Raw genomic sequence first — 25376 nt, 5'->3', positions numbered from 1 at the left:
GATTCTTTTATAGCTATTCTCAGTGGGTGGACTGGTTTAATCACAGCTACTCTTTCATAGCCAAAATCAGAAGTCCCTCATCTATTGAGATGTTAATTTTAATGATAAAAATATTCATTTCTATGGTATTTATTTGATACTTTTTCTTTCAAAATTTTACAAAGATAGTTATTTTTTATCTCTAAAGTCTATTTCCACTGACTCTGGTAGATCTAGCTTCTTGGATTTTTATTTTTATATTTTTGTGGAGTTTGATGCTTCTCTTTTATAGTATCGGTTTTCTCTGAACATTTACCAGTACTTGGTGCCTATTCATCTGTATTTGTGAATCCAAGTTTGCTTACCTACTGTGTTGTTAATAGCCTGTCTCTGATGGCTGTGGAAATGTAGCCATGCTTTGCAGGAACAACGTTCCAGCTATTTGTCTTCTGAATGTAAGGAATCCTTGTCCCTTCTGGTGGTCAGTGGTTCCATCAAGTTTTCTTCTGCTCTGGCCAGTGCAAACTCAGTGCTAAATATATTCATTTAGAAGAGGAATTTATCTATCTTTCTAAGTCTGTGTTTCCAGCTAGATGATTCTATAAAGTTCAACAAGATATAGTTCTAAGAAAGAGTCTCCAGGATCTACAATGAGATTTCTTTTGTTGAATCACCTGAGTTCTAAACTAAATATCAATTCAGGTACTTTAATTGAGACTCTGTTATTGTTAAGAAATTTGGCCCAACTCTGTTAGAATAGGATGATTTTCTGACTTGGTAAGGATTCAAGTCATTAACCCTGCTCTTTCACATCTCTGTATATCTTTGGGAGCCATATGGTGTGTGCTAAAGATACGGGCTTTTAAGTCAGACAGACTTCAGTTTAAACCTTCACTTTATCTTCATGAGTTGGGTGACTCATAAAGTGTTATTTATTCTCCAGAATGAACCCATTCCTAACTTACAGGATTATTATGAAGGGTTAATATCCACAAAATGTTTGGCAATAATATGGATAACCTCGTCCTCAATAAGTGATAGATATTATGGGAGTAACTACTGTGGGTGGTGGTGGTGGTGGTGGGGATAGTGGTGGTTTAGTGAGTTAAGTCATGTCCAACTCTTGAATCCCCATGGACTTTAGCTCACCAGGCTCCTCTGTCTGTGGGATTTCCCAGGCAAGAATACTGGAGTGGGTTGTACGGTACCTAAAAATTCACCTCTTTAATTAATATCAGAGATCTTAGAAAATTTTCATTTGTTTAAGCACAAACCAACCACAGTCACAGAACTCTCTGTGTGATTTTAACTCTTCATTTGAATTAGCCTGCTACGGCTGCCATAACAAAGTATCAGACTGGGTGGCTCAAAAAACATAAATTTGTTTTTCATAGTTCTGGACCCTAGAAATCTGAGATCAAGGTAATTGACAGTGTTGGTTTCTTTTGAGGCCTTTCTCATTGGCTTTTAGTATTATTATTTTGGCTGCATGGGGTCTTTGTTGCTGTGCATGGGAGTTCTGCAGCTGTGGTGTAAGGGCTTCTCATTGCAATGGCTTCTCTTGTCACAGAGTGAGGGCTCTAGGTGCACAGGATCAGTAGTTGTGGCTCACAGGCTTAGGTGACCTATGGCGTGTGGGATCTTCCCAGACCAGAGATTCAACCTGTATCCCCTGCCCTGGCAGGCAGATTCATAAACAGGAGACCACCAAGGATGTCCTCTCATTGACTCTTAAGTGTCCACCTTCTTTCTGCCGGGTCCTCACAGGGTCTCTGCACACATATCCTGGTGTGACTTTGTGTGTCCTAACCTCCTCTTCGTATAAGAATAGCAGTTAGATTAGGTTGGAACCCACTTTAAAGACCTCATTTATCTTAATTATCTACTTAAAGACTGTATGTCCATATACAGTCACATTCTGAGTGCTGAGGGTCAGAAATTGGAGATGTGATTTGGGGTAAGGGGAGGGGCCACACAATTCAGCCCTTAGCACCATTACTCTTGATTCTTCCTGCATTAAGTAATATCACAAGGGAAAGAAATCGTATTTCTAGAACATCTTATGTCTCCATACTGAGGTACTGCTTTAATTCTTTTGGCTCTAGAAAGTGTTATGTAGGAAGTGTCTAGTTGAACAATGATTAGTTTTAGAAAGCTATGTTTGAAACCATTTCCATAATGCTATCAAATTTCCTTTAATAATACAATCTATATAATAAGTATCTCCTGAAATTTAAATTCTTGCAACACTTCCATCTCCAGACAATGATAACTATAGGATAATGATAGATAGATGATAGATAAAGAGATAGATATAGAAAGATACAGAAGTATATATAGATTATATATATATATATAAAATATGTAGATTATATATATATGTTTTTTTCCTCAGCTAACTATGGAGTTACAGCCCAATAAACCCATCATAAGTTGAAAATATTGTAAGCCAAAATACATTTAACACACCTAGCCTGTCAAATATCATTAACACCTCAGCCTACATTTGGGCAAAATCTAACACAAAGCCCATTTTATAATACAGTATTAAATGCTTCATGTAATCTGTTGAATGCAGTACTGAAAGCAAGAAGCACAGTGGTTGTGTGGGTACAGAATGGTTGTAAGTTACCAGTTTACCTTCCTGATCACATGGATGACTGGACGCTGTGGCAATGCCATCACCCAGAATCACAAGAAAGTGTCCATACCACACGGCACAAGCCCTGGACAAGATCCAAAGTCAGCATTTGAAGTATGGCCTCTGCTTATTGGCTATCACTTTTACCCTATCATAAAGTCAAAAAACTCCAAATCTAACCATCCTAATTGGGGGATCATCTATGTGTGTGTGCTTGTGTCCGTGTGTGTCTGTATGTGTGTGTGTGTGTGTGATCACACGGTACCGAGATAAACTTAGTTCTCTCAATAGTTGTTTCTTCTCCTTTGCTTCTTTATAAAACAAATTTAAACTTTTATTTGTTCTCTTTGTATAAATATTCTACTATATTTTGTATCTATTCAAATAGATGGTATTTCCCAGGTGGCTCTAGTAGTAATTAACCTGCCTGCCAATGCAGGAGACATAAGAGACACAAGTTCGATCCCTGGGTCAGGAAGATCCCCTGGAGAAGGAAATAGCAACCCACTTCAGTATTCTTGCCTGGGAAACCCCATGGACAGAGGAGCCTGGTGGCTATAGTCTATGGGGTTGCAAAGAGTTGGACATAACTGACCATGCATGCACACATTCAAATGGATAGTGTTAAAATCATAACAATTAAATGTATCTCCATTACTCTTTTTCTCGTTTCTGCCCACGCTGTTGAAAAATGATAAAGGGCTAAAAGGCAGCATGAAAGCAGGAGTCTATGGAGGGAAACAGAGAGGAAAAAAAAAAAAAAACCCTGTAAAGGAGCAACCTATAAACACCCAGCAAGCAGATGCTTTATACTCATTTGCAAATGTCACAGTCAAAAATGTAGCATCGTTGTTTGAGAGAATTTTTTATTTTGTTTCTATAAATAATACTTATGGAGAATAGTTGAAAACTAAAGTCTACATTTTATTGAATAATACTCTACCTTAAAGCATCTACCTTAAGAAATGTCTATCAGGCTTTAATAGAAAGTTTATTTACTGATCCAAGTATTAAATATGATATATATTTAATTATAAATACTCATTTTAAGCTTATTATCACTTCTGCCTTCTTTAGATGATCTTGAGCTTCCTCACACTTGTTTTTCCCTACCCTTAGAAAATCTGATAGTTTACTTGTTGGTAGATGTTTTACTATTCCCTGAAGCTGATTTTCACCAATAAGTCCAAGGTTAAGGATTCAGACCTCACAAGTGAACCAGCCCAGTTCTGTGTCCCTCGTCTTCGCCCTTTGGTTTGACTCTTCATTTCACTACCATGTGTCCTGGCCGGAAGAGGACAAAAGGGAGACAGCAAATGGATCAGAGCAAACCCATCTCCATCTCCACTAATGAAAACACAATGTAATGTCTCTGACCTGTTGGTAGGTTAGCAAGCCTACGATTTCTGCCTGACAAGAGAGACACAACACTCAGGATGGTGATTTTTTCCAAAATGAAACTAGACTATGACTCTTTGAATGTGTTTCCCACAAATATAAAAACTGCTTCCTTATGAACAAACATTTCATGCCTATATTTGTGTGTGTTCCTTGTTAAAAAGGCTAATTCTTAGAGAGCAGTACTATTATGTCTTTATCATATGAGGAATGGAGGAAAGTCCATGGAGAATAGAAGCAAGGCTAAGTAATAACAACATTAGGCTTCTCTGATAGTTGGTGAAGAATCTGCCTGCAATGCAGGAGACCCTTGTTTGATTCCTGGGTCAGAAGAAGGAATAGGCTACACAGTTCAGTATTCTTGAGCTTCCCTGTGGCTCAGTCAGTAAAGAATCACCTGCAGTGTGGGAGACCTGGGTTTGATCCCTGGGTTGGGAAGATCGCCTGGAGAAGGAAAAGGCTACCCACTCCTATTCTGGCCTGGAGAAGTCCATGGACTGTATAGTCCATAGGGTCACAAAGAGTTGGACACGCCTGAGTGAATTTCACTTTCATATTCCTGGTGCCAATACTTTATATACACTGTCTCCTTAAAATCTTTAAGTCTGTGGACGTTTATAACTAGTGGGAGTGCTTGACTCTCAGTTGTACATTTCTTAAGTTGGAGAGGGCTGTAGAGCTGAGCCCAGAGTTTCCATGTCCTGATGCTACATGCAAGACAGCAAAAGAGACACAGATGTAAAGAACAGACTTTTGGACTATGTGGGAGAAGGCAAGGGTGGGACGATATGAGAGAATAGCATTGAAACATGTATATTACAATATGTGAACTAGATCACCAGTGCAAGTTCGTTGTATGAAGCAGGGCACTCAAAGCTGGTGCTCTGGGACAACCTGGAGGGATGGGGTGGGGAGGGAGGTGAGAGAGAGGTTCAGGATGGTGGGACACATGTGCACCCATGGCTGATTCATGTCAGTGATTAGCAAAAAACCACCACAATATTGTAATTAGCCTCCAATAAATACATGTTTAAAAAATGTGGAGAACACTGACTTTGAGTTGTCTTATTTACAGTTTAAAAGAGCATCTTGGGACTTCCCTGGTGTTACAGTGGCTAAGACCACGCTCCCAATGCAGGGACCTGGATTCAATCTCTGGTCAGGGAACTAGATCCCACATGGTGCAGCTGGAGACTCCGCATGCCCAACAAAGACCTGATGCAGTCAAATAACTGGATAAATATTTTTTAAAAAATAAATTAAGAGATCATCATGTTTATATATGCAATAGTTTCTGTTCTAGCCTAGGTACTGATCTGAAGGAAATGGGGCCCTCACATTTTCATATATTTTCTAGCTTTAGAGTCTGATGTCATTTTTCCTATTGAAATTGCATGAGTTATTTCCTTAAAAGGAATTATTTATGTATTTACTTAATCTTTGGTTGTACTCGGTCTTCGCTGCTGTGCGTAGGCTTTCTCTAGTTGCGGTGAGTGGGGACTACTCTTCGTTGTGGTGCACAGGCTTCTCAATGTAGGGGCTTCTTTTGTTGCAGAGCTCAGGCTCCAGGCACGCAGGCTTGAATAGTTGCAGCAGATGGGTTCAGTGGTTGTGGCACATGGGTTTAGTTGCTCCGTGTCATGTTCAATCCTCTAGGACCTGGGATTGAACCTGTGTTCCCTGAATTGGCAGGTGGATTCTTATCTACTGTGACACTAGGAAAGTCCCCATGGGTTATTTCCTTTAAAAGTCAAAGTCAAGAGTAAGAATGCCTTAAAGAATACAGAAAGTTCATGTATTCAGGCAGTGTCCTAGGTGTCATTTGTAGCAGTGAATAAAATACATCAACATCCCTGGACTCATAGAATTTTTTATTCCAGTTAAGGGGAAAAGGCAATATATAATTAGTAAAATATATAGACTTTTATGGTAGAAAATGTTAGATACTGAGGAGTGAAATAAAGCTGGGAAAGTAAAAGCTGGTGAAGGGGTGAGGGTTACAGTCTTTAACTTCATGTTTAGGAAAGGATTCATTGAGAAAGAACAGTTCAGAAAGGAACACTTCCTGAAGGAAGTAAAGGGGCAGGCATCAAATTTAAAAGGCTCAAAGCAGAAGCATGCTTGATGTGTTTTAAGATTAGCCAAGAGGCCAGAATGGTGGGGCAAGAATGAATGAGGGGAGAAGAACATTAAACCAATTATGATGTCTTTCCCAGGTGGCACCCGTGGTAAAGAACCAGGCTGCCAGTGCAGGAAATATAAGAGACGTGGGTTTGATTCCTGGTTGGGGAGATCCCTGGAGAAGGGAATGGCAATCCACTACAACCTTCTTGCCTGGAGAATCCCATGGACAGAGGAACCTGGTGGGCTACATTCTATGGGGTCCCAAAGAGTCAGACACAACTGAAGTGACTTAACATGATGTCTTTCCTAGTGAAGGAGTCTGAGTACAGACAGTACACCTGGAAAGCTGGTCCAATAGATAGATAGATAGATAGACAGACAGACAGAGACAGACAGACAGATAGAGATAAATATCTAAGGACTGAGGTCTGGGATGCATGCATGCTCAATCATGTCTGAATCTTTGTGACCCCATGGACTATACTCACCAGGCTTCTCTGTCCATGGATTTTTCCAGCAAGAATACTGGAGTGGATTACCATTTCCTCCTCCAGGGGGTCTTCCCCTCCCAGGGATCGAACCTGTTGTCTTCCACATTAGCAGGCATATTCATCACCACTGAGCCTGGGTCATTCCCATTACCTGGGAAACCCCGAGGCCTGTGATACCTCAAGGTAATTATGTTAGTTGTGTTAGAGAGAATAAGGAGGATCTCTCAGAACTGACTTAGAAGGAGATGCCAGCAAGGTATTTGAACTAAATGAAACAGAAACCATGATAAATGATTAATATGGACTTGGGATGGTTCATCAGTACTCAGGGTCAGCCCAAAGAACTGGATCATTGCCCCAGTGTCTGCTATGTCCAGTTGTTTGGAGAGTTTTGATTAGCTTGGATTTTTGCATGCTAGGTTGATTTGAGGCTTTTATCACCCACAAGACAACTCCAGAGTTTCTCTATAAACTTCTCTATCTTTAAATAAAATTGTTTTAATCACTTCTAGTAATTAAGGAGATTATTTTAGTCCGCTGACCAAAGCCCTTCTGAAAAGCAGAAGAAAAATCATTTATGAATACAGGTGTCACTTTGGTGGGCACACAGATGAGGGAGTAGATAACAGGGGTAGAGAAAGGCAGGCTTTAAATGTAAACGTAGCTTTCTCACTGGTCAGACTGTGTGTGAGGCAGCCAAATAGGACCTGGCTGGCTGGCAGAAAGTGAAGTGAAACCATCCAGGGCAAGGCAGAAATATTGAGAAATAAGTAATCTGTTTCTTATCAAATGGCACAAACCCATTTGGGGTGTTAGATTTCATAATAGGTTTCCTTAGTTGCTTAGGAGTTGAAAACTTACCAGCTTGGATATCTGTGGAGTTCTGTGTGCAGGCAGCTGGTTGAAACGGTTGAAAGCTGACCTGTCTCCTGAAGTAATATAATCTCTTCCCTCCTTACTCTTCCTGTAGTCTTTAGTGATTCCAGGTCATGACCTACACTGAGTAGACCCTGGATGTGCACATATGACTCCAGCAGAGAATGAAGAAGAATTCTGTAATAGGTCCCAGAAAAGATGTCATGTTAATATGCTCTATTGTTCCATCTCCTCCCTGACTTAGCTAGACATCATTTAAATCTGTTTCAGTGCATCTGATTGTTTGAGATTCAAAATGTCCAGGAGTCATACAGGCAGAGGGGAGTGACAGGCTATCAGTGGACATAATAGAAAAGACACTCCCCTTCCTCCAAGTACTAGTATCTTGGAGTAATAGGGGGCAGAAGGTGGGGCATAAAAGAAGGATGGAAAGAAGAAGGTTACATTAACATATCCAGTACCACTGTCAGCATTTCTCAATGGATTTATGTTGGTTATAGGAAGTTAAATATAGTTCCCTCCTAATATAGTTAGGATATTCTGGTGAGTTGTAACTTTGATATAGAAAGCCAGTACACTATTCTACTCCCTTTCAGCAAATAGGAGTTGACTTTGAGGCAAAATTTTGTTCTGCCTACTTTGAAGTACGATTCCAGAAGCACTTTCCTTTATATCATATAGTCGGAGCACGGCTGTCAGCTCTTCATTGAACTGTCTACTCTGGATGACTGACTCATAGACCACTCTCTTCTTCTATATTCCTGGAAGTATGCTTTGTTGGCAGCCTTTTAGAGTCAAAGTTGTAGGGCAAATAATCTTTGTTGAGCTACTACGCTTTTGTGCCTTTGAGTCATTTTATAAAAATTATGTCATTTCATCTGTAACCTTTCTGTGAAAAAGTACTATTTTTCTCCATTTTGGTGGCTCAGTAATAAAGAATCTGCCTGCCAAGCAGGAGACATGAGTTCGATCTTTGGGTTGGGAAGATCCCCTGGAGAAGGAAATGGAAACCCATTCCAGTATTCTCACCTGGAAAATCCCATGGGCAGAGGAGCCTGGCAGGCAAGAGTCAGACACTACTTAGCGACTAAACTACAATCATGCCATTCTACCTATAATCCTTCTATGAGAAAAGTGTTAATTTCCTCCATTTCATAGGTAAGAAATTAAAGGTTAGGGAGGAAAACAAGATCTCACAACTGTTCAATTGCCAGGGATGTTTTATTGTCACCTGGTGGGTCGACTAGGGAAAATTTTACCACCCACAAGGCAATTGTGGAGTTTCTCTGTAATTCTCTATATCTTAAAAAAATTATAAATCATAAGCGCTGGTGCCGGAATTCAATTTTAGGTCTGCTTGATCATGTTCCTTCCTTACATGACTCAAATAATTAGACTATTCAACAGGTATAAAAGAAATCCAGGAGGTTTTTGGAAACATCAATCCTTTAATGTAATCTTTCCATTTCTTCCAAAATATGGGAGATACTAAAGTCCTATCTTCCATGGTGCTAAGACGTTAGCATCTCTAGAATGACAGTAGGTGGTGGCATTTTATTTCTTTGCTTATTTTGCTTTCACTGAGGTTATAATATATATACATTTTCATTTCATTACATATTCAAATATGAAGTTCAAAAACTCAGTCTGCTCACAGTCCAAAATCCTGTTAACAAAGACTTGGCCATCATAAGGTTTTAGATTTTAGGGTATGATTTTGGTATAAATGCTTTTTGTGTAGTAAACACATTAAAATTTTCATAAGCTGTTATAAGAGAGCACATAAGTAAGGTCAGCATTATGGCATAATTTGTAAGCATAGTGACTAAAGGAGAGCTTGAAACACTAAGCATAGTACTATTTGGCCTAATTCTATTTTATTACATCTTCTCTTGAGTTGGCTTGCTGAAAGGACAGACTACAGTAATGCATTTATGTGGAAATCAGCATTTCAGAATCTACTTCATGCTTAATATTTAGCAAAATAAAATTTACTATATATTACAGAAATTATTCTGAAAAGGGGAAGAAATTTATCATGTATATTTAGGGTAGCAGATAAAATTTATAAGACTTTCAAACTAGAAAGGTGTTTATGATTGTTTGGTCTAGCATTATATGTTTTTAAAAGACCAGCAGATTAAGACTTATAAAAAGAATCCTAGTAATCAATAGTGGGCTTCCCTGGTGGCTTACTGGTAATAACCCCACCAGCCAATGTAGGAGACGCAGGTTTGATCCCTGGGTGGAGAAGATCCTCTGGAGGAGGAAATAGCAACCCACTCCAATATTCTTGCCTGGAAAATCCCATGCACAGAGAAGACTTGCAGACTGCAGTCCATGGGGTCCCCAAAAAGTTGAACACAACTTAGCAACTGAGCAGGAGCATAATCAATGCAGATGTTCCTATTGTTTCATGGCTGTTTCATCTCTGGAGGTATTTATGTTTGGATTTGTTTCTTTTTTAAGTTAAATTGACTTGGCTGCGTCTGACTTGGATAAAATTGATGGTTACCTATTTGAGAGACTTTGAAATATTTATATCTGTAGTTTGCATTTGGCTCTATTTTTTCTTTGTATCCTTTCTGTGCAGCCCATTTTCTGCATAGCCTTTCTGAAGCAATACTAGCAGGAGAATAAGTAGGAATCCAAAGAGGACTAACCAATGCAAGAGAAGCTTATGAGTATTCATAAGTTGCCTAAAAGTAGGTGGCATATCTTAGGGAGGTTTAAGTGGTTTAAAAGCACATTGTCACATTTTAACAGGACCTTCTTAATTGTAGTGGGCTTCCCTGGTGGCTCAGACGATAAAGCGTCTGCTTGCAATGCGGGAGACCCGGGTTTGATTCCTGGGTCATGAAGATCCCCTGGAGAAGGAAATGGCAATCCACTCCAACACTCTTGCCTGGAAAATCCCATAGATGGAGGAGCATGATAGGCTACAGTCCATGGGGTCGCAAAGAGTAGGACACGACTGAGCGACTTCATTTTCACTTTCTTAATTGTAGTAGATCTTTTTTAGTTCAGTCACTCAGTCCTGTCCGACTCTTTGTGACCCCATGAACTGCAGCACGCCAGGCCTCCCTGTCCATTACCAACTCCCAGAGTCCACCCAAACCCGTGTCCATAGAGTTGGTAATGCCATCCAACCATCTCATCCTCTGCCATCCCGTTCTCTTCCTGCCCTCAATCTTTCCCAGCATCAGGGTCTTTTCAAATGAAACAGCTCTTTGCATCAGGTGGCCAAAGTATTGGAGTTTCAGCTTCAGCATTAGTCCTTCCAATAAATATTCAGGACTGATTTCCTTTATGATGGACTGGTTGGATCTCCTTGCAGTCCAAGGGACTCTCAGGAGTCTTCTCCAATACAAAACATCAGTTCTTCGATGGTCATCTTTCTTTATAGTCCAACTCTCACATCCATATATGACCACTGGAAAAACCATAGCCTTGACTAGATGGACCTTTGTTGACAAAGTAATGTCTCTGCTTTTCACTATGCTATCTAGGTTAGTCATAACTTTCCTTCCAAGGAGTAAGCATCTTTTAATTTCATGGCTGCAATCATCATCTGCAGTGATTTTGGAGCCCAGAAAAATAAAGTCAACCACTGTTTCCACTGTTTCCTCATCTATTTGCCATGAAGTGATGGCTGGATGCCATGATCTTCGTTTTCTGAATGTTGAGTTTAAGCCAACTTTTTCACTCTCTTCTTTCATTTTCATCAAGAGGCTCTTTAGTTCTTCTTCACTTTCTGTCATAAGGGTGGTGTCATCTGCATATCTGAGGGTGTTGATATTTCTCCCTGCAATCTTGATTCCAGCTTGTGCTTCCTCCAGCCCAGCGTTTCTCATGATATATTCTGCATATAAGTTAAATAAGCAGGGTGACAATATACAGCCTTGACATACTCCTTTTCCTATTTGGAACAAGTCTGTTGTTACATGTCCAATTCTGACTGTTGCTTCCTGACTTGTATACAGGTTTCTCAAGAGGCAGGTCAGGTGGTCTGGTATTGCCATCACTTTGAGAATTTTCCACAGTTTATTGTGATTCACACAGTCAAGGGCTTTGGTATAGTCAATAAAGCAGAAATAGATGTTTTTCTGGAACTCTCTTGCTTTTTCGATGACCCATTGGCAATTTGATCTCTTGTCCCTCTGCCTTTTCTAAATCCAGCTTGCACCTCTGGAAGTTAATGGTTCATGTATTACTGAAGCCTGGCTTGGAGAATTTTAAGCACTACTTTACTAGAATGTGAGATGAGTGCAATTGTGCCATAGTTTGAGCATTCTTTGGCATTGCCTTTCTTTGGGATTGGAATGAAAACTGATCTTTTCCAGTCCTGTGGCCACTGCTGAGTTCTCCAAATTTGCTGGCATATTGAGTGCAGCACTTTCACAGCATATCTTTCAGGGTTTGAAATAGCTCAACTGGAATTCCATCACCTCTACTAGCTTGTTCATAGTGATGCTTCCTAAGGCCCATTTGACTTCACATTCCAGGATGTCTGGCTCTAGGTGAGTGATCACATGATTGTAATTATCTGGGTCATGAAGATCTTTTTTGTACAGTTCTTCTGTGTATTCTTGCCACCTCTTCTTAATATCTTCTGCTTCTATTAGGTTGCTAACATTTATGTCCTTTATTGAGCATCTTTGTATGAAATGTTCCCTTGGTATCTCTAATTTTCTTAAAGAGATCTCTAGTCTTTCCCATTCTATTATTTTCCTCTATTTCTTTGCACTGATCACTGAGGAAGGCGTTCTTATTTCTCCTTGCTATTCTTTGGAAACTCTGCATTCATATGGGTATATTCTGCATTCATATGGGTATATCTTTCTTTTTCTCCTTTGCTTTTCACTTCCCTTCTTTTCACAGCTATTTGTAATGCCTCCTCAGACAGCCATTTTGCTTTTTTGCATTTCTTTTTCTTGGGGATGGTCCTGATTCCTGTCTCCTGTACAATGCCATGAACCTCTATCCATAGTTCATCAGGCACTCTGTCTATGAGTCTAGTCCCTTAAATCTATTTCTCACTTCCACTGTATAGTTCTCTCAAATATAATATGGGTTTTCACTTGTTGGCGGGTAGCCTAGTCAAAGCAATGGTTTTTCCAGTAGTCATGTATGAATGTGAGAGTTGGACTATAAAGGAAGTTGAGCACCAAAGAATTGATGCTTTTGAACTGTGGTGTTGGATAAGACTCTTGAGGGTCCCTTGGACTGCAAGGAGATCCAACCAGTCAATTCATTGGAAGGACTGATGCTGAAGCTGAAGCTCCAGTACTTCGGCCACCTGAGAACCGAATCATTGGAAAAGACCCTGATACTGGTCAAGATTGAAGGTAGGAGGAGAAGAGGATGACAGAGGATGAGATGGTTGGATGGCATCACTAACTCAATGGACATGAGTTTGAGTAAGCTCCTGGAGTTGGTGATGGAGAGGGAAGCCTGGAGTTCTGCAGTCCATGATGTCGCAAAGAGTTGGACACGACTGAGCAACTGAACTGAACTGAGCCTAAGAGGTCATGACGTGTAGTAATTTATCACTTTGCTGAGGGATGTATTTTCATGATGCCTCTATTGAGGCTGGCCACCCACTCCAGTATTCTTGCCTGTGAATCCCACTTACAGAGGAGCCTGGTGGGCTGCAGTCCATGGGGTCACAAGCAGTAGGACATGACTGAAGTGACTTAGCATGCACTGCATAGCCCAACCTATTTAATCTGGATTCACATCTCATTATTTTGTGTTTCTCATTTAAAACGTCATCAATCTCAATGTCCATTTCACACAGTGGAATGTATAGAAAACATATTTTATATTATTTGTATAAATCAAGGGGTTCTTGAAAATCTTCATATACTTGAAAATAATGAGTGGTATCTAAGTAATTATTGTTGTTTAGTTGCTAAGTCATGTCTTGACTCTTTGCGACCCCATGGACTATAACCCATCAGGCTCCCCTGTCCATGGGATTCTCTAGGCAAGAATACTGGAGTAGCTTGCCATTTCCTTCTCCAAGTAATTATTATGTAATTACATTATGTATATAATTATTATGCAATTTCTTATTATCATTACATAATTATTGTGTAATTATTATGTAATTTCTGTATTATGAGTGGTATCTAAGTAATTATTATGTAATTTTTAGAGATATGTAAGTAAAAATGTGGATTACAGATCCTAAGGAAGTTTATACTCTAGTTGTATGTTTTATATGAATTATTACAAAGTTTACATAAATGACTATAGTTACATAGTTACATGTTAGCAAGTGCTCCACTGTATTTAGTTTTCAATGCATTAGTGCTTAGAAGTAAAATAAGGACAATATAATTAAGATAAGATTTATCATGGAAGACTTCTTGGAGGAGGTGAACTTTGAAACAAGCCAATCCTAAATATCCCTACTTGATGAGTGTTCCCACACTCATGATAGGGTTTTAAGCAAAGAGCAGCTTTAGTGATAGATAAACTGAACTTAAACTCAGTAATCCACAGGATATGATTTCTCTGACAAGGACAGCCTCTTTAGTGGTGTCTGAAGTTCTCTTCACAGGTTGGACAGTGTCTTATTCAAGGCTTTGTCATCTGTTAATAGAAATAGTCTCCCCTAGAAAAAAGCAGCCATAGGTTGACTCAAGTATTTATCCTTGAAGGCATATGTATTTTGAGCCTTTATTAAAAAGGACACAATTTGTTTGGGTCCTGGGGATTACCAGATGCAATCTGACAACTTTATGTTTTCAGAGGTATCATTACAGGTGAACAGATATGTAAATGATAAAGGGATCTCTTCATAATCTGAAAACATGGCTACTTTGTAGCCTCAGTATTCCAACTTATTTGGGAAAAATTATCTTTTGAGCTCAGGAAATGAAAAATGTTAGTAAATCAGAGGTTTTTATTTTTAAAGATGTGATATATTCATATAATAGAATATTACTGACTCTCAAAAAAAAAAATAGGAAATCTTGACATTTGTGGCAACATGGATGAACCTGGAGGACATTATTCTAAGGGAAATCACCCAGATACTGAAAGACAAATGCCACATGATTTCACTCACATGTGGAATCTAAAATTGTTGTTCAGTCGCTCAGCTGCATCCAATTCTTGGCAACCCCATGGGCTGCAGCACACCAGGCATCTCTGTCTTTCACTCTCTCCTGGTGTTTGCTCAAACTCATGTCATTGAGTCAATGATGCCATTCAACCATCTCATCCTCTGTTGCCCCCTTTTCCTCCTACCCTCAATCTTTCCAGCATCAGGGTCTTTTCCAATTAGTTGGCTCTAAAACAGCCTAAATATTTAAAAAATATTTTAAATAGGCAGACTCATAGAAGCAGAGAGCAGAACTGTGGTTGCCAAGGGCAGGGGGAAGGGGAACTGGGGAGATACTGTTCAAAACGCATGAACTTCCAGTAATGCAAGATGAATATGTGACTATAGTAAAATTACTGAATTGCATACACTTGAAATTTGCTAAGAAATTTGCTTAAACATTCTCACCAAAAAGTAAAATAAAATAAAAAGAATGAATAAAAATCTTCTCTGGTGATCCAGTGGTTAAGAATCTGACTTTCAATGAGGGGGATATGGGTTTGATCCCTGGTTATGGAACTAATATCCCACATGTTGTTGGCAACCACAGCCATGTACTGCAGTGAAGAGCCTCTGAGCTGCAACTAAGATCTGATGTAGTCAAATTTAAAAAAAAAATGAATGAAAGAAAATGGTAACTGTAATGGATACATTAATTAACTTGATTGAGATAATTTCATAATATGTTCAGCAAAATATCAAGTTCTATACTTAAATATATAGATTTCTATTTTTTGATTATACCTCAATAATACTGGGGAAGAGAAAAGATTAAAATATTATCATGTCTGTTTTCATAACAAAATGAAAAAGCCAAAAGCAATGATTTTACGCTTGACTTTTTCAGCTCATTAACCTCTAGATTGCAGGAAGAAAAATCTTCCAGAGGGCCTTCTCTTTGTAAGCACCAGAGCAGTCAATTTTAGTGAAATAAGGATAAAAAATGAACACACAGGGAGAATTCTCAAAATGCAGATGTCAGGACCCATCCCCAAAGGGCATATTTCAATCTTGGAAGGAGGAAGTCTTTTGTTATTTTCTAAAAGCACCCACGCATATTTGGATCTGATGCTGTCATCTAGAACCCCCTCAGAATTATCCTTGGGTGGGAGAGGCTGTTAAAAAAATCCAGCCCTTATGGCATGCTTGTGATTTATCAGGTTTGGAAGCTCGACTTAAGTCATTATGTGTAGATGCAAACACTAGCATTATTCAAGCAATGGTGTGAAATAGTGATGTTATGGACTATTTCACTCCCACTCTATTTCTACTGTATATAATTTACCTTCTAGGTTAAGTTTATTGTTTGACCCTGGGATACCCCCCTGAAGAAGGTTTGTGTGACATAACGTGTTAGTTTTTTGCTAGACTAGTTTTGTTCCCTTCCTTATATATGGTTAATTACAATCTAAGCAGGAAATTAAGCTCCATCAGCCTACTTGTTTTTTGGTCTGTTTTAAGGAATTGGGCTTTATCAATAATACAACTTTATCCATATCTGCAGGTGGGGATAAAGGAATGTTTGACTATAAGTAAGGGTACTTTTAATAAGGACCTTTTAGAAGAGAATCTGGAATAATTTCAGAAAATGGTTGTGTTATTTGCTGTGTCTTAGACCAGGCTTACCAACATTGATTCCTTTTGTTTTTTCCTTCCTCAGATGTACATCCAGACAACAACACTCACTGTCTCCATGAGTTTAAGTGCTTCGGTGTCTCTAGGCATGCTGTATATGCCCAAGGTTTATATTATAATTTTTCATCCAGAGCAGAACGTTCAAAAACGCAAGAGGAGCTTCAAGGCTGTGGTGACCGCTGCCACCATGCAAAGCAAACTGATCCAAAAAGGCAATGATAGACCAAATGGCGAGGTGAAAAGCGAACTCTGTGAGAGTCTTGAAACCAACAGTAAGTCATCCGTAGACTTTCCGATGGTCAAGAGCGGGAGCACTTCCTGATAGATGTACGTTGAACATTCTTCTACTGGTCTTGGGGACTGTACAACATGGTTCCAAGGGCATGGTGGTATCCACACACCATGAGACCATCACAGTGGTTAGAACCATTTGGTTAGAACCAAAGCATTTCAGTGCAAGTGGCTCCTCTCCAGAGCATGAACATAGACACAAATTCTCTTTAAAAAAGGGTGACGCTCAAGTCTCTCTTGTGAGGCATCACAGAGCTTGAAGATTGGAACTAGGCTCCATTTATAAAATTATCCTTTAGTATTCATTCTCCAGTTGTTGTTAGTTCAATATGGGTTGCTCTTCATAGAATTAGCAGTTAACTAGTATTTATGGAGCAAGTTACCAAAGATCTTACACAAATAGCATGTGTGTATGCTAAGTTGCTTCAGTTGTTTTCAACTCTTTGTGACCCCATGAACTGTAGCCTGCCAGGCTCCTCTGTCCATGGGATTCTCTAGGCAAGAATGCTGGAGCGGGTTTCCATGCCCTCCTCCAGGGGATCTTCCCAACCTAGGGATCAAACCTGTGTCTCCTGCTTTCCATGCAGATTCTTGACCCACCGAGCCATCAGGGAAGCCCCTTCCACAAGTAGAAAATATGCTATTTATGTATTTAGGGAAAGGAGAAAACTGGTTAGCCAACATGTTAGGTTCAGTCATAGTTTATATTTGTTTCCCCAAAGTGATCCCCTTCTCTGGCTTTCATTGATCTCTCTAATTCTTAATATATATTCAGATAGAGTTCTTCTCTGAAAGCCTCATGACCCTGAAAATAGGACTCTTGCTACAACCACCCCTCCACTTTTCCTTCCCTCACCTATCTTCCTCGTCTCTATATTCATCTCTGAAGAAGCACATAATAATACACTATTACCAAACTAATCCAGTAGAGTTTAACTGAATTATTCAAGTCCATCTTGGTATCTATTGAAGAACAGCAAATTGAAAGTATGTATTGCAAAATACCAGAAAGTTGAATACAGTGAGCGCATACATACACACACACACACACACACTCACACACACACATTCTCTCTCTCAGATTCTTCCAGGAGGCTATATCTCCTATTCTCTGTACATTTGACATAAAATACAGGGATGATTGAGTTGATTTTAGCTGATTCAATTATTATAACAACTTAATCTACAACACTGTCTACTTTGATGCCCTATATGCAGAACTATCCTTAGTAAATAAGCATGTATTAATTAAACTTACTGACTTCAATTACTATCAGACTTCTTGGAATGATTGGCCAGATCCTCTAGGAAGATGACCTTCAGTTCATGAATATCAAATTTACCTGTATATCTATTCACCCTTCTGCAAATGTGAACCCTTAAAAAAGTACAAGAGAAGGCACAATAAGGATTGGTTTGGTATCCAATTGTTAAAACCACCTCTGATTATAGGTAGGGAATTGACTAATAGTGGAGCTATTTGGGCACTTAGCAGAGGATGTACTAAAACTACTCTTAAAGGCATTCTATCAGAGTAGAATGCTTGTGACTTGAGGGCAGAATTTGGTGTGCTTGCCTTGAAAGCATCAGTGCAGGAAGTTATTACCTATTGAAGAATGTCAATAAACTACTGTTGGCCAGTGATACAGTTTGAACACTGGCACATCTCATATGACTCACCAGAGTCTATAGATGCACTTGGTTTTTAACAGCAATCCAAAGAACTTTATATAATGTGGTTGCAAATGGAAACAAGCAAATAAACAGTGAAGTAAATATCAGATATCCTAGTGAAAGGTTGTTGTTGAATCACGCAAATACACCGGGATTCTTGGCCCCCGGAGGAGAAGAATTCAATCCGGGGCCAGAGACGAGGCTTGATCGCTCAGAGCTTTTGTGTAATAAAGTTTTATTAAAGTATAAAGGAGATAGAGAAAGCTTCTGACATAGGCATCAGAAGGGGGTAGAAAGAGTACCCTCCCCTGCTAGTCTTCAGCTGGATGTTATATAGTCACTAGCAGTCTGTTAATGAAAGAAAGGAATGTCTTAAAATTCAGAATGGCACCAGGCCCCTCACCCATAAGATGCATTTTGGGATAATCTTGGCACCAAATGGTTTATCCTGGGCCATAAAATGATTAACTTGAATCTTGAAGAAGGGCAGACCACCATACAAATAGTTTCATTTACATAGATTAGGGGAACAATATCTGAGTATAACATACTGGTTTGTCAAGTAGGTTCTGGGCCAAGAGGCAGAACCGACTTGGAGACAGAGTTTGGGGTAAAGGCATAGCACATTAGCATAGCTTAAGACGAACATTTTCATAAGAAAAAGGCATTGGTTATCTCTAGGCTCAAGAATAGCTAACTTCAGGCGAAACCAGGTGTCATTATGGCAACACAGTATTTTAAGAGAAACCTCCCTTTAAATTTGTGTAGAGAAGGAAAAAATATTGCTAGTTTGTTTCCTCCTGCCGCTTAAGAGAGATAAAGATGTCTGACACTTGCAGGCTATTTCTTCCATTTGGAGACCCCTGGCCTTCCTGCCTGTTACCCTCTCACTAGATTTACCTCTGGAACATAGTAAGGAAAAAAATAATCAACATTTTCTATCCCTTTAAAAAATAATTGGTTCTCTGAAGGGAAAATTTCTGGTGTTGATAAAGGCTAATTCCATGTCATAGAAATAAGTCTAACACATTTTGTTTTCCTTCTATTATTTTCTATTGACGCTGAAATGGAAATTTCATAGCATGAGTACATTTCCCTATTTCTTCTGAAATAAGAATGAAAGATTACAAAAGTGGAGCCTCTCTGGTAGGTAATCCTATAATATTCTGGAGGAGTTGAATGCTCACTTTTGGAAGGTGAAAGAAAGCCAAGATAAGGTGAATCAAGATAAAGTCAATTATGACCTCAAAGAAGGTTAAACTGTACTTTGTAGTTTTCATCTTTTACAGGAGTAATTTGGGTTGAATAAATTAGGCTCAGATAAAGTGATTACAGTTCAGACATTCAAAAAAGAGTGTAGGAAATCTCCACACATCCTTCTTCCATCTTACTCCCTGTAACCACTATTAACCTTTGCTTACTTAGATGACTAGCGACCATGGACCCCGTGGATGCCTATCCCGTCTGCCACATGTTTGAATGGAGTCAAAAGTCTTCCAAAATCACAAACTCTCTAAAACTACCAAAAACTTGAAGAGCTTAAATGCAATATTTTTCTTCTATAAGAACATTTTATGTCTTTGGAAGTATAATTGAAAACTGAAAAAAACTTTTGCCATTAAATTCTCTGTACCTCCTCGGATTTGAAAAACCTCCTTGCAAAACTGAGGGAGCCCATTCTCAATCAGTCCCAGGCTGGTTAATGCACTGGGACTGTGTCCATGCTGCTGCATTCTCATACTTTCTGCTATCAGACTTTTGATAAATCACCCTCACCACCATGACATGACAATGACATACAGGATAGTGTTTTGTAAACTATAAATCACTGTATAAAAGTAGATGTATCATTGCTGTCTTGAAAATATAAATTGGGCTGGGGGTCGTAGAAAAGAGAAGACAAAATTCTAGAACTATTGTTTTAGCATCTCTATTTTTAATACGTGAAGGATTTTGATAATTATGGCTACTGTTCTACAGTTGGAATTTTTTTTTCAAATTAGCTGTGTATTTATGATATACATGCAATACTTTTTCTTCAAATTGATAGATCTCTACAAATCCTCATACTTAAGCCATTTCATCTTAAAGATGACTTGTTAATGCCTGAAATTCTGATCATACATATAAGGTTTTAAAGCTTCTAAAGGTACACAGAATAAATAAAAGGAATGTGAAGCTGGAAAGTACACCAAACAAGTCCATGTTAATGATTGAATTTGCAGAATACTACATTTCACAAGTAAAAAGGTCAAGTGTTGTTTCATAAAACTTCTTCTGAAAAGAGACTTAGGAACAAAGTTGATATATATGAATTTTATCAATGGTGCCCAATTAACAAATGTTGTAACATGATAGTCCTTAAGCTCTGTTCATGCATAATTCATGAGAACAGCTGCTGTTGGAGGTAGATCCGCTTTCTCTGGCTTATAAACCCAGTGTGTGTGCACAGGAAATTCATTGTTGCTGCATTCAAACCTGATTTTCACGAAGCATATTCATCATCAGAAGTATTGCATTAGCTCATATGTGTATCTCTGAATCCTTTGTGTTCTGTAACACTTCTGGAATGAAGGCAAAAGTACCACTGCTGCCATGAAAATCTGCAGACATACCTCCTTCTATTGAGCTTCACTTGATTGTGTTTCCCAGATACTGAATCTTTTTTTTTTTCCCCCAAAACTGAGCATTTGTGTCAAACTTGCGTTGTTGGATGATGGTTAGCATTTTTTAGCAATATTTTTGTCTAATGAAGGTATGTGCATTATGTTTTTAGACACACTATTATTACACACTTAATAGACTATAGAATGTTATAAACAGAATTTTTTTTTTTTTTTTTTGGCCATGCGGTGCCAAATCCCCTTGTGGGACTTAGTTCCCTGACCAGGGATGGAACTCATGCACCCTGCACTGGGAGCTCAGAGTCTTAACCACTGGACTTCCAAGGAAGTCCTAACGTAACCCTTATATGCACTTATATGCGTACCTATGTGCTAAGTCACTTCAGTCGTGTCCAACATTTAACAACCCCATGAACTGTAGCCCGCAAGGCTCCTCTGTTCATGAGATTTCCCAGGCAAGAATACTGGAGTGGGTTGCCATTTCCTTCTCCAGGGGATCGTCCAGATCCAGAGATCGAACCTGTATTGCATTGGCAGGCATGGCTCTTTACCACTACTGCCACCTGGTAGGCTGCAGTCCATGAGGTCGCTAAGAATCGGACACGACTGAGCGACTTCACTTGACTTTTCACTTTCATGCATTGGAGGAGGAAATGGCAACTCACTCCAGTGTTCTTGCCTGGAGAATCCCAGGGACGGGGGAGCCTGGTGGGCTGCCGTCTATGGGTTGCACAGAGTTGGACACGACTGAAGCGACTCAGCAGCAGCAGCAGCAGCTACCTGGGAAGCCCTTATATGCACTGACTTGCAAAAAACATTCACATGACTTGCTTTATTGTGTGCAATATCATTTTACCTAGTGATCTGGCCCACAAAGTCTAGATTGGTCTCTGAATAATAAAAAAGATAAGACTTAAAATTCAGAAGTGTTCAGAGCCTTACATCCCTTTTCTAATCAAAAAAATTATGATTACTTTGCTTTTGTAAATTATAGTTCTCAGTAGAATTCTACCATCTTTTTCTGGAGGTCACTTCTAAGAGTCTAAAAAATAAAACATGAATTTCTAAAGAGGTTTAGAGTCTTAAAGTTGGAATGATCCTTGAAGAGTAACATCTGAATATCATCTTCGTCAAGATCATTTTGTTATTGTTCTTCTGTTACCTCCATAATTTTTCTTTCTACCTATCTTCAAATCTGATAAATATTTCTTACATGTATAGACATACTGAATATGGCAAAAAGTTGAGTATTTTTCTTTCAGGGCCGTTTTTTTTAACTCATAATTTTTCTTCATCTTATCAACAAAGACCATATGAAAATCTTTCAAAAGCATAGCTGAAGTATAGATTTTATTTTCTTAGAAAATATTTAGAAGGATACGATAGCATTATACAAACAAGAAAGAAAAAAAGTTAAAAATGAAATAAAGACCATAAAAATCACTGTCCTATTTTACACCAAACCAAATGGAGCAGACACCCTAGCTTTTAGAAGGGTAAATAGAAAGTAAAGCATTCCATATTGATTCTCTAAGAAAACTGCTGTTCCCCCACAAATCTCCCCTGCCTCTGTCCTCACAAAAACCCAATGTTATGGATTGTGGACCAGTGACGAAACTGAGGCCCTGTAACCTGGTTTAGTGATGTTTTTGCACTCATTTTGGAGAGAAGAGGATGCAATTTGAAACCAAATCTAAGATCTACTTCCTTTCAATTGCATGTCAATAATAACCTAATGTGAGCAATATAGAAAGATATGCAGATATGTCCCACCTGTTTTTAGCATGAAGCTCATAATAGTCAAGGAAATAAAAATAGCAAAAACATCTACAACTAGCACATCCTGGGCTACTTGCTTTAATTTTACTGATTGTGGTCTTTAGGTAATGCTGGTCTCTGATAAAAAATTATCTGGTCAATTACCAGAGTTCATGTACACTAAAATGGAATGAGTCTAATCACCCATTATTTCAGAGAAGGAACTTTACAATTTTCTTATTCAGTGTTCAAAAGTAAATCATTCTCTAAAAAAAAATAAAATGTGTTTCACTGTGGATTGGATTTATGTAGTGAAATACATAGGCTTCCCTGGTGGCTCCATGGTAAGGAATTTGCCTGCCAATTCAAGACATGAGGGTTTGATCCCTGAGTTAGGAAGATACCCTGGCGAAGGAAATGGCAACCTACTCCAATATTTTTGCCTGGGAAATCCCATGGACAGAGAAGCCTGGTGGGCTACAATCCATGGGGGTCACAAAGGAATCAGATACAATTTAGTGACTAAACAACAAAGTGAAACATATATGTTTAGCATTTTTTCTTCTTTTTTCTTATTCATTCCAGAATTCCACTGAAAAATAGAACATCACATTTGAATTTTAGAACAGAGATTTATTCCATCACAGCTTTCAAAAACACAAAGGAATTATCTGGATTTAGACTTGTATTTCTGAAAATTTAAGTATGAATATCAATTTGACTTAGAATATTTTCTTGTTCATACCTATTTAATAATCTTACAATAATGGGTTTTATTTCACAGTAAGCTGGTACCAGAAAAATTATATATTCATTTGCTTCTTCAAGTCTTTATTTTTTAAACATCTCCATTTGTATCCTTTTGATGAAACCAGACCGTAAATATGTGTTGGCAATACATTTTAGTGCATTCACTTTTAGAGTTTAAAAGTATTATATTTAAATAAAAGATATATTCACTCTCAAAGCATGACTAATTATAATGAAGTGAAGTGAAGTCGCTCAGTAGTGTCCGACTCTTTGTGACCCCAAGGACTGTAGCCTACCAGGATCCTCAGTCCATGGGATTTTCCAGGCAAGAATACTGGAGGGGGTTGCCATTTCCTTCTCCAGGGGATCTTCCCAACCAAGGGATGGAACCCAGGTCTCCTGCATTGTAGGCAGATGCTTTACCATCTGAGCTACCAGGGAAGCCAATTATAATGACTGACCCTTTTTTGGTCATCAAGCAGGCTCAAAAAATTGATGTCTTTAATGTGGATTATAAAAAAAATATATATATATATTTTATTTTGCAGGATACAGAATTGATCTGTTCTTGCATTTTTTTACACCGTAAATCTCTGTTAATCAAAACACACATTAAATAGAATTTCACCTAACTTTATTAAATAGCAAGGTGTTCATATTTTTAGTTTTCTGCTAAATGTGTATATTATAAATGAGATTAGGGTTTCACAGATCAAAAATTCTTCTTTTAATACAGCTGTTGAATTCCTACCATGTGGTTTAAAATAATATGTTGTAAAGACCACGTATAAAAAGTCACTGTAAGATTTGAATTTTAAGATCATTTTAACAAACTGATGTATTATCCTGTACTATAATTTGTCTTAATTTGTCTTAACAGCTTCCTCCACCAAGACGACATATATCAGCTACAGCAATCATTCAATCTGAAACAGGGAAATGATACAATATGAAGAAATGTGGTCTGCGATCTTAAACAATGAACGTGACACCACCAACACTCACTCCTGGAGATCTCTGTAGACTACAATCAATCAAATCAATAGTCAATCTTGTAAGGAACAAAAAGTAGCCACAAGCCAAAAGTATTAATAATAGGGAGTGAAGAAACCCGTTTTATACAATACAACCAATGAGTGTCAAGCTAAAGTATTGCTTATTCATGAGCAGTTAAAAAAAAAAAATCACAAAAGGAAACTAATGTTAGCTTGTGAAAAAAACAAAAACAAAAACAAATGCTGTTGAAATATGAAATAAACCTTGTCTGATGTTATTCTTGTAAGTATTTTTCTGTGATTGTGAGAACTCCCGTTCCTGTCCCACATTGTTCAACTTGTATAAGACAATGAGTCTGTTTCTTGTAATGGCTGACTGGATTGAAGCCCTGGGTTGTGCTAAAAATAAATGCAATGGTTGACGCATGCAATTTTTTATACAAATAATTTATTTCTAATAATAAAGGAATGTTTTGCAAATGTTGAGAGTTGTTTTGTTCCAGTTTTAAAGCCAGGGGAAACTCTTTCCAGTTGGCACTTCTGCTGTTATTTAACTCCTGCTGTAAAAGCCCTGATGTGCCAAGAAAATACTCTTCCTCGAGGAATGTGTTTTTGTACATTTCCTTATATGTGAAGAAGATTGTTTTTTATTTCTATATCAACAAGAATTATTTGTGTAAGACTTTGTGACTATTTCAAGATTTATGTGGTAGTTTTTCATAGTAATTGCCTCTTTTCTGAAGAATCACGCAGTAGTTTGACATCAATTGCTTCAGGTATCATAATTAACAAATGAGTTAAACATTAAACATGACTTGTGAGAATGTAACCTGAAAGTCATCATCTAAAAGTATATCCAAGTATCACTGAAATTCTCCATTTTCTAAGTCAAACTTTTGCATAATGAAATAGTCCAAGGTGTATAATATTAACTTTTTCTCAACTGGACCTGGTGTCCAATGAAATCAATGAAGTAATGACCCTTACCGAATACATTCCTCAAAGCACAGAATTAACATATTTATT

At 38.3% G+C, this 25376-nt stretch overlaps 1 protein-coding gene across 1 annotated transcript in view; it reads left to right on the top strand.

The window, feature by feature from the left end:
• Nucleotides 1–24830, top strand: part of GRM8 (glutamate metabotropic receptor 8) — an 850055-nt gene extending 825225 nt beyond the window's left edge. The window contains exons 10-11 of the mRNA XM_019959027.2: nt 16284–16530; nt 24236–24830. Coding sequence (XP_019814586.1) covers nt 16284–16530; nt 24236–24285 — 297 coding nt within the window. The 3' untranslated portion in view covers nt 24286–24830. The remainder of the gene's footprint in view (nt 1–16283; nt 16531–24235) is intronic.
• Nucleotides 24831–25376: the final 546 nt, after the last annotated feature.

This window comes from Bos indicus, chromosome 4, assembly GCF_029378745.1.
Source record: "Bos indicus isolate NIAB-ARS_2022 breed Sahiwal x Tharparkar chromosome 4, NIAB-ARS_B.indTharparkar_mat_pri_1.0, whole genome shotgun sequence".
NCBI lineage: Eukaryota > Metazoa > Chordata > Mammalia > Artiodactyla > Bovidae > Bos > Bos indicus.
Note: the sequence above shows the minus strand (reverse complement) of the source record. Positions and strands in the feature narration are given on the sequence as shown.